Here is a 16,545-nt window from a genome sequence, read left to right as displayed (position 1 = left end):
AAAGCATAGCCGTTGCAGGAGCTGGATCCTATGCACCTTGTAAGATTTTTAAAATGTAACTATTATCAAGCATCTAACACAAATCAGTGCTCTCAAAACTGTTCTTTTACCTGTGTATCCTCCAGGTCCTAGGAAATAAATCATCTTGCTTATGGAAAATTATTAGCAAAGTAAAGGAATAATTAAATATTATGAAACAAATACGAACTGTGAGAGACAGAACACAAGTTTATGACAAAGCTACCATTATGCCCCACAGTAACAACATTGCAAGAAACAGAGCATCTGGCTATATCAAGATGATCAAAAATGGTATATTGAAAAGTGGAAAAAAATCCTCCTTACAAACAACATCCTGATTAGGTAGGAAAATGCATATACCTAAGCAGTAACCAACTCAGGCGAACTCTTCGCCTCCAACCACGACTTAGCAGCGACGCTGGTCGTCAGAAACCACCCCACCCTATCGGGAGCCTCATGGAACGGTGCATTGAGCTCCCTCAAGTGCGACTCAAAAGTCGAAGCCAACCCTTTCTCAGAATACTTGTGCTTGCCATGGCCGGTATGGATTCCGAGTAATGGGGGCAACTCCTCCCCGTTCTGCAAAGCCTTCGACAAATCGTTCATCCAAACATGCAGTGAAGTCAAAGCCGCCCCCAGCGAAAGGCTTCTCACATGTAAAGACCACTGCGTAGAAGATTTCGCTTGAAGATCTGTATAAATCTCGAGTCTAAGTGCTAGGTCAAAAAGCACACAAGCTCTTTCCATTTGATTGAGATTAACACAAAGATCTATCAAACAGTTACAATAAGCCTTCTTCACCTCAATACCGATATTGCTGAATAACTCATTAGCTCCTTCTTTGATTGCTCTAATCGGAGTGTTCTCATTTACAAGTAGCTTTACTAAAGAACCCAGTTGAGGATTAGATCTTTGGATGCAACCAATCACTTTTTCTAACTCATTCTCTGGGGTTTGAGTCAACACATTCAGAAGGCAACCGCAGAATCGGTCATCCGGTGTGATACCCAACTCCGCGAGCTTGTCGAAAGCTCTTACTACATTATCAGTGAGTCGGGCTTTTCCATAGCATTGGATGAGCGAAGTGAGAACAAAAATATTAGGTTGAAAACCCGCTGCTAACATCTCATTCAACATCGTTTCTGCCTCCGAAACCTGCCCATTACAAGAATAAGCAGTGATCAAAGACGAGTAACTCCAACTATCGGGCTGACAATTCTCCGGTAATCCCTTCATCTCTTCGAAAATCTCAGCGGCTTCATCGATACAGCCGATGTCAGCACACATAGATAAAAGCATATTATACAATATTACGTTCGGCTCGAACCCTTTCTCCCTCATCTCCCTATACACAGTCAGGGCATCCTCAGCATACCGAGCCTTACTATACGCTCTTAGAAGCGCGGCGTAAGTGGACCTATTAGGCAAAAGCCCTTTGTCGCTCATCTCTCTATAAATGTTCTTCACTTGCCACGGCCTACTAGCCCGGCCCATGGCATCCAACAAAGTATTATAAATAACCAAATTTGGCTTCACACCAAGTGCCTTCATTTCCTCGAACACATTGAGCGCACCATCGAAATTACCCGAAGAACTGTAAACCCTAATAACCGTGGCGAACGTAACGGGATCAAGTCGCCATTTTTCCTTGCGGGCACGATCATAGAGCTTAAGAGCGGTCTCCACATTGCCCGATCGGCCGTAAGCATCGATCATGGCCGAGTAAGTGACGTCATCTGGGTTGCACCCGAATTCGGGCATCTTCTCGAACCACTCCACGGCTTTAGCCGGTAAATTACAGAGCCTGGCGCAGCTGATCACAGTAGAGAATGTTACATTATCAGGGTTTATCTCCTTCTCCGACATCTCCTTCCAAAGGGTTTCGACCCCATCCCAATTTCTACACTTCCTAAGCACTTTGAAGGTCACGTTGTAGAGGATTACCTCCTTGTTGACCTTAATCACACTCTGGAACCATCGGAGCGCGAGCACGGCGTTGTGGGAGCTCTCCATGTTGTTGAGGACGATCACTGCCTCGTGCTCCAACGGGTTGTGGCCTAAGGAGGTGAGGAGCAGGTCGGCAATGGCGGCGTCAGAGGGCTCGGCGGCGTCTAGGGTTCCGGCGATCTCGGCGAGGCGGGCGTAGCGGGAGTCGGCGGAGCGGCGGCGGAGCGCGGCGGCGCGGGGGCTGTTGGGGTTGACCCAGATGGAGTTCTTGAAGGTGGAGTGGGGTTTCGGGGAGGGGTTTGAGGGGGTTTGGAGAAGCGGGTCTTCGAGAGAAACCCTAGGAGGGTGGTGGAGGGGAAGGGAGAAGGTGGGTTTGGAGTGGAGAGAGGAGAAGGGGTGGGTTCTGGTAGTGGGCTTCGTCTTCGTCTGTGTCTTCGTCCATGGGGGTATGAGAGAGGAGGAGGGAGCGGAGGAGGGAGAGAGGGGGAGGAGGTGAGAGGAGGGAGAAGCCATTGTTGGTCTCTCTCAGCTAGGGTTTGTGAGTGGGTAACAAAATCCCTTATCCGCAGTGACGACGACGGAGGGGCAAACGGTAATTTCTCCCTCATGGAGGGGTTTATTTGAATAAATTTGGTTTTAATTAAGAGGTAATTTGGCCCGCCCATTACAATGTAGCCTAAGTCCACAATCTAACTTATAGTGTCGGATTGCCCGGGCCCAAACAATGTAATGCGAGCCTAAATCCAACTAGGTTCATTTCAGGCCCACATATTCATTGAAACTTCTTAGCTTCGCAACTCAATTAAAGATGGAAGTTTTAAATTAGAACTATTACTTTTCGGGTAAAATCTTATTTCAAGTTTTCAAAATCTTATTTGTTGCTATTTGATCAAAATGTTTACTGAAGTGCCTATTTGACATAGCTTTTGCGATAGTTGTTTCTTTGAAAAACAATATCATGAAGTTTTTTTTTAGAGATAGATAGCATGCTACTTAGCTGAAAATATGAATTAATTAGGATTCGAATTTGAAACTTGGGATACCAATTATCAAGCCATTTACCACTTGCGCCAGAGACAGTCGATAATAATATTATGAAGTTAAAAGAAGTTATCATTATCGCAATGGTAAGCTTCTAGAGGAAATTTTATTGAAAAAGCTACTTTTGGTTCTTCTAGCAACTAGATCCAACTAGATCCAACACACGAGCGAACAAGAATTGCTCGACGTCTAAATCATTTTAATTTCGAATCGCGTCCTCGGTTTGGGTCGAGCTGGTCCACTTGCATCTAAATCCCCCATCACTTGCATCTAAATCCCCCATGAATTGAACTTCTCTTTGAATTCACACCATGAACAAGCACCAGCTACCACCATCACGTATGATCTTATTAAACCAACTCAACACCATGTGACCCACACCATCATGCACCCTACAATCAGCAGCAACAAATGGTTTGATTTAGGCCTCTCAAAATCAATTGGCTAAGCTCAATCTCATTGTTCTTTTCCTAAGGCAATCACATTCACCAATTACCCCATCAAATTATTAACCATAATATATATAATAATTCTATAAAGTTATGGCTTTTGATAAAATGGAATATAACCGTCCAATATGTCACATCCTTACTTTGGACCACATTGTATATGTGTGGTATATAAGGCTTGGGCTTGGAACAAATTGGCTTGATCAGGGTGGGAATTAGAACAAAGCTTTTTGGAGAGAATATTCTCATTTTATGATTGAATAACACGCGGAATTATTGATTTGTCGCATCTCTGAAACTTCATGATAGAAGCGTCAAAAACAAAGTTAATTAGTTCAACTGATGTGTTCTGCGATATTCAGATATTAAAAAAGTCTACATATATCAAAAACCATTAATTGATCTATCTTGGATGTTAGTTTCTAATTAATCGAATAATCTCTCTTTTTCTATCATTCTATTTTTTGAGGCCTTGTTGATGTTTAAGTCGTAAATATTCAAAATTATAAAATTTTCTCTCAATAAAGAAAATGAAGTTAGCTATAAACGTGCAATAACTAGATTTCGAACATGGATGATTAAGTATCAGCCATGAAGCCCCTTACCGCTTGCACTAGAAACAGATGATATATTCCTCTGAATATTATTGACAAATTAGTTGTGTATATATGACAATTAATAATTGATTTAGCTTATCAATATACATGATATGCATTAAAATTTAATTTGGATCAAAAGTTAGAGAACATATTATTATTGCATTAATGTATTCGCTGAACAGCTGGGGAGAAAGAACCAACGAAAAAAAAACCTTCTCTATAAGACATAAACAAATACCAACCAAACATTATCATCTTATATGAAAAATAATTGAATCTTTGTTTTTTTTGGATAATTTTTCTATACACCCCTCAACACAAATCTACATTCATATATGTCCATCTATACTCAAATCTACCATTCTAAAAATTTAAATTCCTTCAAATAAATCCTCGGAGAAAATTTTCAGGAGTATATATACTTGAAACAAAAGATAAAGAGAAAATTTTAAAACTTTATAAAAAATATAAAAAAAATTTGAAAAAAAAATCATATTATTCTTGATTAAAGTTCAATAACTTCATATGACTTGAAAAACTTATCATGCACAATTAATCAGTACAATTCTTAAAGCAATGTGAAAGACTAATGAAAAGGTTCTACGGTACAAACACTGCATAAATTTTTGCTTTTCGTATATAAATGTATGATATTGTTCACACGTAAGAAACGTGCATGGTAGGTTATTTTTTTCTTTTAATAATTATTTTATTATTTTCTATAGCAAATGTAAAACGTAACGTTGTAGACTACACATAATATATACGATAATACAAGCCCGGGATACGTATATACACACCCATGGTTCTTTTTTGCGAGATTCGTATATAGTGGCAACTTGCCCATACAACGACACAAGAAAGAAAAGGCCTGTCGCTTTTGTCAATACGTACGGGTTATATTTTTGGCTTCTTCCAACTTTATTATCTCCTCTTTTGATCCTCATGACGAAGATGCTGATGATGAAAAGCAAAACGATGCTTATCCCCACCACAGCATCGCATATTTATCGGACTGTGCTGTGGTGGAAAGCATTACAAACAGTACTTTTAGCCACCGCGTAACCGAGTTAAGTCTTAATATAGGGGGTAAACTGCACCGCTGGTTGTCGATCTTTTATCCAAGTTTTATGTTGCTTCTCGAACTTTCAAATGTAGCATTTCTTGAACTCTTAAAAGTGTTCGCCTTACGTCTCGATGATTAGGTATCGGATTCCATGACGATGGATACATGTAACCCTAGAAAGGTCTATGAGCGTTCGGGTACAATTTGGACAAGCAAGTGTGATACCCCCAATCAGGAGATCGCTTGGTTACAATTTTCGTGTTTTTAGCAATAAGTTTCGATCGAGTTTAAGTCACAATTAAGAAAAGCAAGAAAAATAAAAAGATATTTGGATGAAATTTGGCTTTGTTGTATGATATAATATATTTGATGAAGGATTATCCAAGCAGTATTGTTTTAAAAAAACTAATCCATTTCGTTTTATCTTGCTACCAGGTGAAAAACATCATATATAATTCCGTGTTCGACTCAATTAAATATAGCTACAGCTCAAAAACGAGCGAAGGCAATGGAGACACAAATCTATTTAAGGTTGGGGGGTGCAAAAATTCGTACCTAAAGATAGTGTTGTTCAAGTAGAGTTTCAATATGTAATATGAATCCTTCGGTGGAATGAGGAATTAAGCAGGTAATTAATTAAGTGAACATCGATTTATATATCAAGCTACTAATTATTTCAAAATTAGGATTATTTTAGTAGGTAAGACATTTCATTCAAAAATACAAAAACATATAAAATAATATTACTAAAGGTGATTTGGTAGTGAATTGGGGTCGAGTAGAGTAACATGATCATAAGATCCACTAGATCGATCCTTCTTAAAGGAGTCACTATTGAGGCAGGTCAAAAGCCAATAGTTAATGGTATCTAAAATCCTACTCACACATCACGCGACAATTGTGACATTTGTGGAGTGTTTATGAGCTTTCGATGGTGAAAAAGTAGTGACGGGTCCACCGTATATTGCATTCGATTCTTGATCCATACTGTACTCATCTCCTTTACGCGCGCCTCGAATATTGTAGGTGCAACATTGCCCTAAACAAGATTGTGTTCGGATATATATCATCCCGTGGAATATTCAAGATGTTTCTTTTTTTTTTAAGAAATAAGTAGCACGCTACCCGCTTCATTCAGTGGAGGGGTAAGGCAACCAAGGCCTCGAGCAAGACATGACACGAAAAAAAAAAAAACACACCGGAGGCTAGACTCGCCTAGTCGAGAAAGCTTATTTCCAAGAGTTCGTCAACAGCTTGATCTTGGAGACTAACAATACGGGATTCGGTAGGACATTACGAAAGATCGTATCGTTCCTAGCCTGCCAGGTAACCCACCAGCATGCTACTAAACCAGTCAAACTATCATAAGATGGTCTCAGTCCACTCCCGGCCATCCACCTATCCCAAAGAGAGACCACGTCGTCATCCAGATCCCTCCTATGGGTATCTTCCATAGACATCACTATAAGAAAACGAGTAAAAACACACCGTGAAAATAGATGGTCCATATTTTCAATTTCAGCCCCACACAACACACAAGATGTGTTGCCAGTTCAACCTCTTTTTATAAGGTTATCTCTTGTAAGAAGTCCTCTCTTAAGGACAAGCCAACAAGAAAGATTCAAGGTGTTAAAGCTAATTTATTGATACGTTTGATGAGAATGTCCAAAAAAAGGTACTTTGTGCACCAGTTTGAACAAGAAGAGACGAAGAACACTTCATTTTCGTAGGCCAATGCGCACAATAATTCCACATCCCCTACCTATATAAACCCCCATATCCCCTAGCTAGGAACATGTGTTAGAGATAGAGAGGGAGAGGAAAAGAAACCAAAGAGTGGGAGAAGGGCCTTAGGCTCTCTTTTCCTCCAAGGAAAAGAGAGCTCTCTCCCCATTTATCTTTTGTAAATATACTACAAAAAAAAGAAGAAGAAAGAAGAGAGAAAAAGAAGATCGAGCCCTTGTGTATCATCTTAACAGTTACATATCGGGCCAATTAAGTCTCTTTTGTGATTCGCAAAGGATATGGGAGAAGTAAGTTTACTTCTTCTATGTTGAAATCTTCCAAGTAATCTGCAGTTGATTTTAATTGTTCAATCGTTGATCACTACTTCAACAACGTTTCACGCTTACCCTTGAAACCTTACTTATGTGCATGGTACCATGTTATGATCTACGTGAAAAATCTATAATCATAGTAGAATATGCATGTAAGTAAACAAGATTTTTGAGGGTACAATTAGAATACCAACTTAATTTGCAAAGGTATATACATACGATATTCACATGGAGAAAACACCATTCAATTAATTTTATGGTTATAGGAGCAAAAGGAAACGGAGAACAAGGAGCAACAGGAGAAGAAAGAAGAGGCGACAGAGGAGAAAAAAGAGGAAGAGAAAAAAGAAGAGGAACCCTCCGAGATAGTGCTCAAAGTGGACATGCACTGCGAGGGATGTGCGAGAAAGGTTGAAAAGTGTCTTCGAAAATTTGAAGGTTAACTTCTTATCTATCTACCCTCTAAATTTTCTTTTCCTCTCTACGTTACAATATATCGCAACGCTTTGTTGAGTGATTTAAATCTGATAAGCGAAATTGGTGAGAAAGAAAATTAATTAGTTGTTGAAAGTTGAGCTAGCATTGAGCATCCAAGTAGAATTTCATTATGAATAGAATGTTATGCAAATTTCATGTAACTAGGTGGAGCCACTTGTGAATATACCATAGCAAACTCATCAAGTTGCCGCATATAATAGTGAAAAGGACTATGATAGTATACAATTTCATACCCCATCATTTTTCCCCCCCTTTTCTTGTTCAAAATTTCTTATTTTGTCGTATACCCTATGAATATATAATTAATCAACATCACAAGTGTCAATATTTTTTTCTCTATATTTAACAAACTTAGAAATTATTCTGAATACAAGTTTTTTCATAATTAGCAGGTGTCGAAGATGTGAAAGCAGATAGCAAATCAAAAATTGTAGTGATAAAGGGGAAGACAGTTGATCCCGTAAAAATATGTGAGAGGGTTCAGAAGAAGACCGGCAAAAAGGTTGAGCTGATTTCACCCCTTCCTAAGCCTCCCGAGGAGGAGAAAAAGGAGGAGAACAAAGAAGCTGAAGAAGAAAAGAAAGAGGAGGTACTATATTTACATTTTGTCTTGTTGAAAAAAGAATTTAATCGAGTAGGAAATTGTTTTTTTACTCTTTCTCTTGTATATTATTAATGATATATACTATGTTGAAACATACTCATCTTCGTGAAGCTTATATAGAGTATTTGTGTTGGTTTCTTTTGCTTTCGACTTACTTTCGAATTGTGCAACCTTTAATTTTTTGCATTTTATGTCTTATCTTATTTCAATTGTAGCCAAAGGCGATTACCGTCATCCTAAAAGTTCGGATGCATTGCGAGGCATGCGCTCAAGTTTTACAGAAGCGGATAAGAAAAATGGAAGGTATGCTAGCTCAACTGTTGTTGTTACTTCGTAACTCGACTTGCCATATTAATACATTTCTTTAAAATCTAACATGTCCTCTCTTTTTATTTTTTGCATGATCTAGGTGTGGAATCGGTAGTAACGGACTTGTCGAACGACCAAGTGATCGTTAAAGGCATTATCGACCCTGGAGTACTAGTGGAGAATGTCTACAGGAGGACAAGGAAACAAGCGTCGATAGTTCAAGACGAGGAGAAGAAAGAGGAGGAGAAGAAGCCCGAAGAGGAAGAGAAGAAAGAAGAAAACAAAGAGGAAAAGGAGGAAGAAAAGAAAGAAGGCGAAGAAGGCAACGAAGCGAAGAAATATGAATATTGGCCTTATAGAGACCATGTTGAGTATGCTTACACTCCGCAAGTGTTCAGTGACGAGAATCCGAATGCTTGTTCGGTTATGTAATATTAAAGTTTCCATCATCCTAAAATGTAACTCTATATATATATATATACTATATATATGCTTGCGATCAAGTTATAGATATTGTATATGTTTATGCATATCTTGGTGGCTAGGCAGTGTTTGGTTAGGGAATAGGGATAGGGATAAGCCCTTATCCCCTCCTTTATGCCCAAACACTAATTTTTTATCTGAGAACAGTAGTTCTCAGTTATCTATAATAACCGGTTATAACTGTCCCCACCAACACCTCCATTTTCTATATAAAACTATCTAATATTTTTCTTATTCCATATTATCTATCCAAACGCTATTTTTCTTATCCCCAGGAACAACCCAATTTTCATCCAAACACTTTTTTTCTTATCCCCATACTTATACCTATCCCTCTAATAACTAGTTCTTGCTTATAATAGTTAGAATTAATCATCTTCCACACATAATTATGTTGCTTTAGGGGCCATTTGATTGTATGTAATTAAAACTACACTAAAGTTGTAAATATATATGTAAATTCAAATTCAGTGTTTGATTTGATAGGTTTGAATCCAACTGCTGCAGTTCGAATTGCATAAAAAGGTTCAAATGCAGTGGTTAGAACTACACTGAGAAGCTATATGGTTGCACCCATTTGCAACTGTAATACTGAATATTTTAATATCTTAAAATGTAACCATGTATACATGTGTGAGTTATGATTTTTTTTTTTCTTTGAGATATAGGTAGCATGCTAGCTGTTTCGTTTATTTCATTTAAAAATAAACTTAGTTGGAAATGTAAATCAACTAGGATTCGAATTTGGGATCTCGGATATCAACCACCAAACTCTTTACCACTTGCACTAAGGACGGTAGGTGTGAGTTATGAATATTATGTATGCTTTATGCATATTTTGCAATGATTTAAAAATCTTCTCTAATCGGCCAGTTTGACCCCCCTATCGTGAGCCAATTAATATATAAAGCAATTTGATTTAACTTTTTAAACCATATAAGTTAAAAAATTATTTTAAACTATTTGAACCGGTAGTTCAATTATTGAACCGGTTCAATTTTAGCCAAACCGGCTTTTTTTTTATTTTAAATCAAGTTATATTAAAATCCAACAGCTTAAGATCAACTTAGCTGATTTTATTTTCTGTTAGTATAAATTAGTTTTATAAAAAGTAAAACTTAAAAATTTATATCTATTTGATCTAAAAATCAGTAGTTAATAATTAAATTTGATACTATAATAATATATATATATATATATATATATATATATATAAAATAAAATTTAAAATAATAATTTAATATTTATAATGTCATGTTAATTAAGGTCACTAGTTCTTCAACCAGCGGCTTAGTAATATTTTCGAGTTGATGTTCGATCCGACTTTTAAAATATTGATATTTTGATGGGTGTAAATTACGAGTTATAATTTAATCATCTTCCGCACGTAAAGTGTGTTAATCCTACTGAATTTGATCAGTTATGCTCCTAATGCTGAGTTTCTTTTTAGAATCTAATTCCCAGCAATTTGCATGTTGAGAGTTTTTGTGTTTTTTTTTTTTTTTAATACAGACACTCCTCTCGAAGGTAATCATGCATATGTAATCGAGTCTCTTTTTTATTCATGATATGTGATCTCGAGTATCAATCATTTACATTCGGCAAAAATAATAATAATAATAATAATAATAATTCCTCACTTTATTGTCATTTATTATGCAATAGTAATGATTTTTTTATAATTACTCAAGTTTGAAATCAAACCGTCCTTTCTACACCTAACCAAATTTAGGAAAAAATATTACCATCATAAGAGTAAGTCTTTTGTGCTATTAGGAGCACGGAGACTTCCGCGCTTCTAAGTCGTTTTTGATGATGGAGCTTCTGAATCGACGATCGGCTCTATTAGACTTGATCTAGCATATTTGAACTATCTAGAAAATAATTTTTATGATTTTTCGGTATTATTTTTCTAGCGATCGAAAGGGTTCAAAATCAATAATTTTTAATAGTTGATGTATACCATTTGCAAGTTTAACGGTGTAGAAGTGTTCAAATTAGATTAAATTTTGATAGAAAATTCTTTATACTATTTACAGCAAGATCTGTTTGATCGAAAATTTTTATACTACATCACCACTTTTTGTAAGATTTTTATTTTCAGCAGTTAATTTTGAACCCTTTCGATCGTTAGGTAAATGATATCGAAAAGTCACAAAATTTATTTTCTAGATACTTCAAATATGCTAGATCAAGTCTAATGGAGCTGATCGTCGATTCGGAAGCTCTATTATCAAAATCGACTTAGGAGCACTGATGCACACAAGACCTACTCCCATCACAATCACTTTGTGTTAATCTGATCAAATTAGTCAATAAATAATAATTTGTTTAAAAAAAATTAAAAGTTCATAGTAAAAGCAATTTCATTGGCCGTTCACAGCACACGTCCTAGGGTTTAGGGTTTTTTGAAACCTCCCCGAACAAATTTTTTTTCATCATAATTCGAGAAATTTGGGAAAAAATTCCCATGCAATTCGCCTCTCACATCGATCTCCAATCTCAACTCGCTATTCTCCCATGGGATCATCGACGCAAAACCCTAAATTCCCACTCAATCCTCGACAAATCCTTCGTCCGCAACCTAAACCCTAAATCTTCTCCAAAAGCTCCCATTTTTCCCGATTTTTCGAGGGTTTCGTGCCGTTTCAAGCTCGGCGATGCGGAGAGATGCGGTGGCTGGGAGGCCGTACGCTTCCCCGTCGTCGTCCAGGGCTCCGGCAAAGCTTTGCGGTACGTTTGGGATGGTGCCCAGCTCCGCATGGTGCGATTGGATCGAGAAGACGTCGATCACTTCGATGGGTTTCATAAGGCTTTCGAGGGTTTCGTCGAGGCCGTGAGGGATGTGTTTATCCCACGGCAGGTTCAGGAGAACTATATGATTTATTTGAAGTGGAAGTTGATTCATCGGGTGTTTAGTTCCTCTTTGCAGGTTCTTGCGACACAGGTATAATTCAGATTGGTTTCTTCTCTTCTTCTTATTATTGTATGGTTAAGGCAAAATGATGTGGAAAAATTCCTTTTTTTATTAAAATTAACTACTTCGGCGAATAACTTTGCTCCCCAAAGTTGAAAGTGATTACCATTACTAAGAGTTGGGTTTTAGTTGATTATATACTGCTTCAGTGTAAGCCTTTGGTGTAACTATATAATCCTTAAGTTTAGTTCATGTCATCATTTCCCTACATTTACTCTATGTTAGACAAAATTTTAAGTTTTTTAGTATCTCCTTACTGGTCAAAAATAAGAATTTGATGCCTATTAGTGACCAAGGTCTCATGGTTGAAAACCATCCTGTTTTTTACGCCAATTTATTGTGAGCATGTTTCTGTTTTTTTTTTTTTTTTTTTTTTTTTTTTTTTTTTTTTTTTTTTTTTTTTTTCTGAGTTTTAATATATATGGTATCTAAGTAGCCAAGAAATAAGTAATTTTTTCTTTTTATTTTGGTTCCGAAAAAGTCTAGTAGTTTGTTGTAGGCTATGTTTCGAGCAATGGGAGTCGGCTCTGCTCGTTCCCTTCCGTCTGCAGCTGCTTTAAATTGGGTACTGAAAGATGGCCTGGGGCGTCTTAGCAGATGCATATACACAGCCAGCCTTGGATCTGCATTCGATACGAATTTGAAGGTGTAATTTTGTTTGAGCTGTGCGTGTGATTTTTTTTATTAATTAATTGGTTAACAAAAAATTGCAGTTGCTCCATGTAGCGGGTGCGATTCTCAACATCTATTCTGTTTAGCTTGAGTATTGGGGTGGAATTGTTGACGCCTGCATTCCCCCAATATTTTCTGCTTCTTGCAACTGCGGCCAACATCGGCAAATCTATTAGTCTTGCTGCATACCTTGCAACCAGTGTATGCTTTCAAACTTTTAACTAATTGCATGTTGAAGTTTTCGCTTGCTTATATATGATGCAAGATTACCGGATTGACTTTCATTATCATGCTTTCAGCATGTTGCCATATTAAGCATCCCCGAGTTATTATGATTTGGTATTTGTAAATGAGTAACTACAAAGTAATTCCAGTACTAGCTATCTAAGTTCCTGTCTATGAATATTTAGTATTTGTTTCTCAGACTGGAATACGACCTTAGAAGAGTATTCGGTATGACAAGGGTATCTGAAATCTATAGATTTTGTTGCTTTTACGGTTTCTTACTTTCAGTAGGACACCTAAAAAAAGTTATGATTCCTTGGTTCTACGTACATCTAGTCTGCTGTATTCTTTCTACTGCATGGATATTATGTATGATCCAATCTTTTTTTCCTACTAATATAAAAAATTTTGTACTTAAGAGTAGTTTTTACTAATTTGGAATATTTGACATGAAATATATATTTACACCTTTAGGTGTGAAATCACTAGTATACATATTTTGTATTTCAAAAGCCTAATTTCTTTTGTTTTGTCGTAGTCTGCTATTCATCGGAGCTTTGCTATTGGTGATAATCTTGGTGAAGTTTCTGCCAAATCTCAGGTTGGCAATTCGAAATGTTTCTATTTTGTTTCCTTTTTCTTTTTTTGCTATATTTTGTTTTTTCTTTACCTGTTCAGCATCTCTCTTTTGCCAGATTCAAACTGTATGTTTTGATAACTTTGGTCTGCTGCTAGCTGCGCTGTTGAATTTATTGTGCAAAAGTAACCAAAGGTAATTTTGTGGATTTTCATGTATTATTCTGCTGTTTCAGAAATGGGTGATCATTTACAAGTTAGCAAATGATGTTGCATGAGGCAAATTATAGATTAGTACTCAAATTTGGGAGTACTTCATGAAAATATAGTTCAAAACATTCGTACTTCGTCTATCTGACATTGGATTTCTTGAAATTGTTAGCATAGCAGTTGTGCTGAAAAATCATTTGTCAGGATTTATCCTTGTGCTGTATGGTTTGGGTCCCTTATTGGCTGTGTTCTGTATCATCGGATGGAAAGTAACTTTCGATTGTTGCCATAAGCTTTCAAGCAGGTCTTCCACTGGCTGTATATCCTATATTCGCAACTGTAGATTTGTTTGCTATCTATAACGGATTGAAGAGTGTGCATCTACAAACATTAACCAAGGTTTGTGGTCCATTTATTCTTGCTTACATTGCATTATTGGATATGTAGAATCTGTGAAGAACTGCTGTTTCTGGCCATCCGAACTTCTATTGTTTTTGGTAGTGTCTTTTTTTCTTTTTTCTATTTCTCAATTTCCTTTTATTTTAACATCAGAATAGGTTGGAGATAATAATAGATACATGGATTTGCTCGGGATGCATTCCATCACCTGCAGAGGTTAGCAGCAAGGAAGGTATAGATGTCTTCAGGCAGAGAGGTGAGGCCTTCCTGGAAAAGATACTATTCTTTTCTGTTGTATTTTCCATTGTTATGCTATCATATGAGTTGAGAGAAAACCAGTCATGGAGCTTACAGATAATTAATGAGGTATGGATCAGGAGGCAAGCTGTGGTCAATCAGAATTGGATGCCTCGATCCAAAGAATTCGTCATCGATGGTGTCGGTTGCGACCTTAAAATCATTACGTAACGAAGATCTTTACTTTATTTGCATGGGAGAGTCTTATGAAGGCTTGAGAAGAAAACAAGTCTGTTTCCAGAAACCTCTTCACTTTTTTAAAAATTATTTGGTTGATAATTGCCATATAGCTTATTCAACTTTGCGTTTCTGATATGTAGGAGATTGTTCTATGTTTACGGGAAACAGCAGCTACCTCAGATATCATTGTTGGCCTGTTTCAGGTAATGTCACTTCAAGTAAAATTTGGCGGACTTACCTTTTACTGCGGCGTAGAAGGATACTAAACCATTCACTTTGCTGTGTTTCAGTGGCACGTTATTTATTTGTTTTTTGTTGAACTTCTAATATTTCTATGATTTAATGGATACACTTTTTGTCCCGGACAGGCATGTTTCATCAGGAAAACGCTCCTCGAGCGCAAGATCAGCTGGAGCTGCTTTTCAAAAGGCAACATCAATGAAGATCCAAGGCTAGTTGAATGGTTTAATATCGTGGAAGAAAGTCAGGCCCATGCCCACAAACATATTGAGCAGTTTAGTGCAGAACTTCGAGCCGCAGGTTGGGCTGCGAATAATGTTCTGTTGAGTTCTAAAGAGCAAATACGATATACCATGTTGAATGATGATTTGGAACAGAGAAGATAATAGTGTGTATGATGATTGGAAACAAAGAAGATAATAGTGCGAAAAGTTTGCATTTTGCGTTATTCTGCACATGAGTTGAAAAGGCACTGTAAAGTTTAAAAGCTCAAATATCTCATGAAGTTCACATGTTTCTTAATTAACTCTATTGTGAGATTGACCTCAATGTTTGTTTAGTGGAAACACAAACTTTGTTTCAGTTATGTTGTTTCGTCGTTACTTTAGCTTTTTGGTTTCATCTTCATCTTAACAACAGGAATTGAATTCGTATGAACTTATCAAACAATTCGAACGCAAGTCAAATTCAGAGCAGGTAAAAGATGTTAGCTTTGCTGTCGATCATGTCGACAGTTTGTGGTATGTGAACTATTGAAAACTTCGACTTGGAAAGGTTTCAAAATTGTGTTTCAAGGGAAGCCATATCTGTTTACAACAAAGAAAAAACTAGCTCTAAAATATTTGATATTTCTGTTTTTAATAAATTTGACTTAGAAGGTCTTAAACAGTTAAATCTTATGCCTATTTTGTACCTTTTAAAAAATTTGACACTAGCATACATTTTCCATTGATTTGGTTATTTTTTTTATTGATGATTTTCACATTAATAGAATACATTAGCATGATAAAAAGTCAATGGAGTATGAAGCCACTGGTGGTGACTTTTGGACAGTAGGTTTGAAATATCAAATATGTGGTGCATTTGACAATACTTTAAAAAAAGGAATAAAAAGATTAGTAGTGGCCTTGTGAACATTTTTGTAACCCAGTGGCATCAAGTTTTGAGAACTTTGTGGTGCATTTGACAATGAAAGCTGCAACTTCAGGTTTGGTTTTCAACTTAATAATGAATCAACTCTGCCGCCTCAGTAGTCTCATGTCGGATGAAGAAAAAATTTATGATTAAAATATAAAGATCAAAAGCTCTAATAATAATAATAATAATAATAATAATAATAATAATAATACGTTGACGTAAATATTTTGAGCCAATGGTTCGGACCCATTAAATTATTAGTGCGTGCTGAGTGGACTGGATGGTATCAGAGCCGATACACTAGTTGGAAGTGTGAAATTGACCTCACATAATAACTGGGTTTAAATATTTGAGGCTAATGATTTAGGCCCAACAAGTTATTGATATTGATATTTCACCAACCAACCAAAATTCAAGCAAGAAAAATAATTAGAAAGAAAAATAAGAGGGCTGCTATTGAATCAAGGTAGCTAATGCATTTTAATTTGCTTAAACCATGGATGATTTGGTCGACTAGGTCTACCACGTGATTACTCATACAAGTTGGTTTTTCTTAAG

The 16,545-nt window shown here is 36.7% G+C and overlaps 3 protein-coding genes across 4 annotated transcripts; 2 read left to right on the top strand and 1 right to left on the bottom strand.

Annotated features, from left to right (window-relative positions):
• Positions 163-2,544, bottom strand: LOC109720875 (pentatricopeptide repeat-containing protein At4g16390, chloroplastic). Its single transcript, XM_020248213.1, has one exon. It carries the CDS (start codon positions 2,479-2,481, stop codon positions 382-384), a length of 2,100 nt encoding a protein of 699 aa, XP_020103802.1. The 5' UTR covers positions 2,482-2,544; the 3' UTR covers positions 163-381.
• On the top strand, positions 6,906-9,121 carry LOC109721381 (heavy metal-associated isoprenylated plant protein 7-like). The gene is made up of 5 exons (XM_020248968.1): positions 6,906-7,156; positions 7,447-7,618; positions 8,071-8,267; positions 8,498-8,585; positions 8,692-9,121. The coding sequence occupies exons 1-5, from the start codon at positions 7,148-7,150 to the stop codon at positions 9,021-9,023; spliced, it is 798 nt and encodes a 265-aa protein (XP_020104557.1). The 5' UTR covers positions 6,906-7,147; the 3' UTR covers positions 9,024-9,121.
• On the top strand, positions 11,444-15,436 carry LOC109721380 (protein root UVB sensitive 4). Of its 2 annotated transcripts, none has more exons than XM_020248966.1 (10): positions 11,444-12,021; positions 12,551-12,697; positions 12,778-12,924; positions 13,487-13,549; positions 13,644-13,720; positions 14,028-14,133; positions 14,287-14,389; positions 14,511-14,659; positions 14,751-14,813; positions 14,979-15,436. In XM_020248966.1, exons 1-10 carry the CDS (start codon positions 11,545-11,547, stop codon positions 15,234-15,236), a joined length of 1,590 nt encoding a protein of 529 aa, XP_020104555.1. In that variant the 5' UTR covers positions 11,444-11,544; the 3' UTR covers positions 15,237-15,436. The 2 variants fall into 2 exon arrangements, with proteins under 2 accessions (XP_020104555.1, XP_020104556.1); XM_020248967.1 differs by having other exon boundaries at positions 11,903-12,021; positions 12,541-12,697.

The sequence above is a fragment of the Ananas comosus genome, linkage group 15 (assembly GCF_001540865.1).
Source record: "Ananas comosus cultivar F153 linkage group 15, ASM154086v1, whole genome shotgun sequence".
In the NCBI taxonomy this organism is placed as follows: Eukaryota; Viridiplantae; Streptophyta; class Magnoliopsida; order Poales; family Bromeliaceae; genus Ananas; species Ananas comosus.
This window is presented reverse-complemented; position numbering and strand designations above follow the sequence as displayed.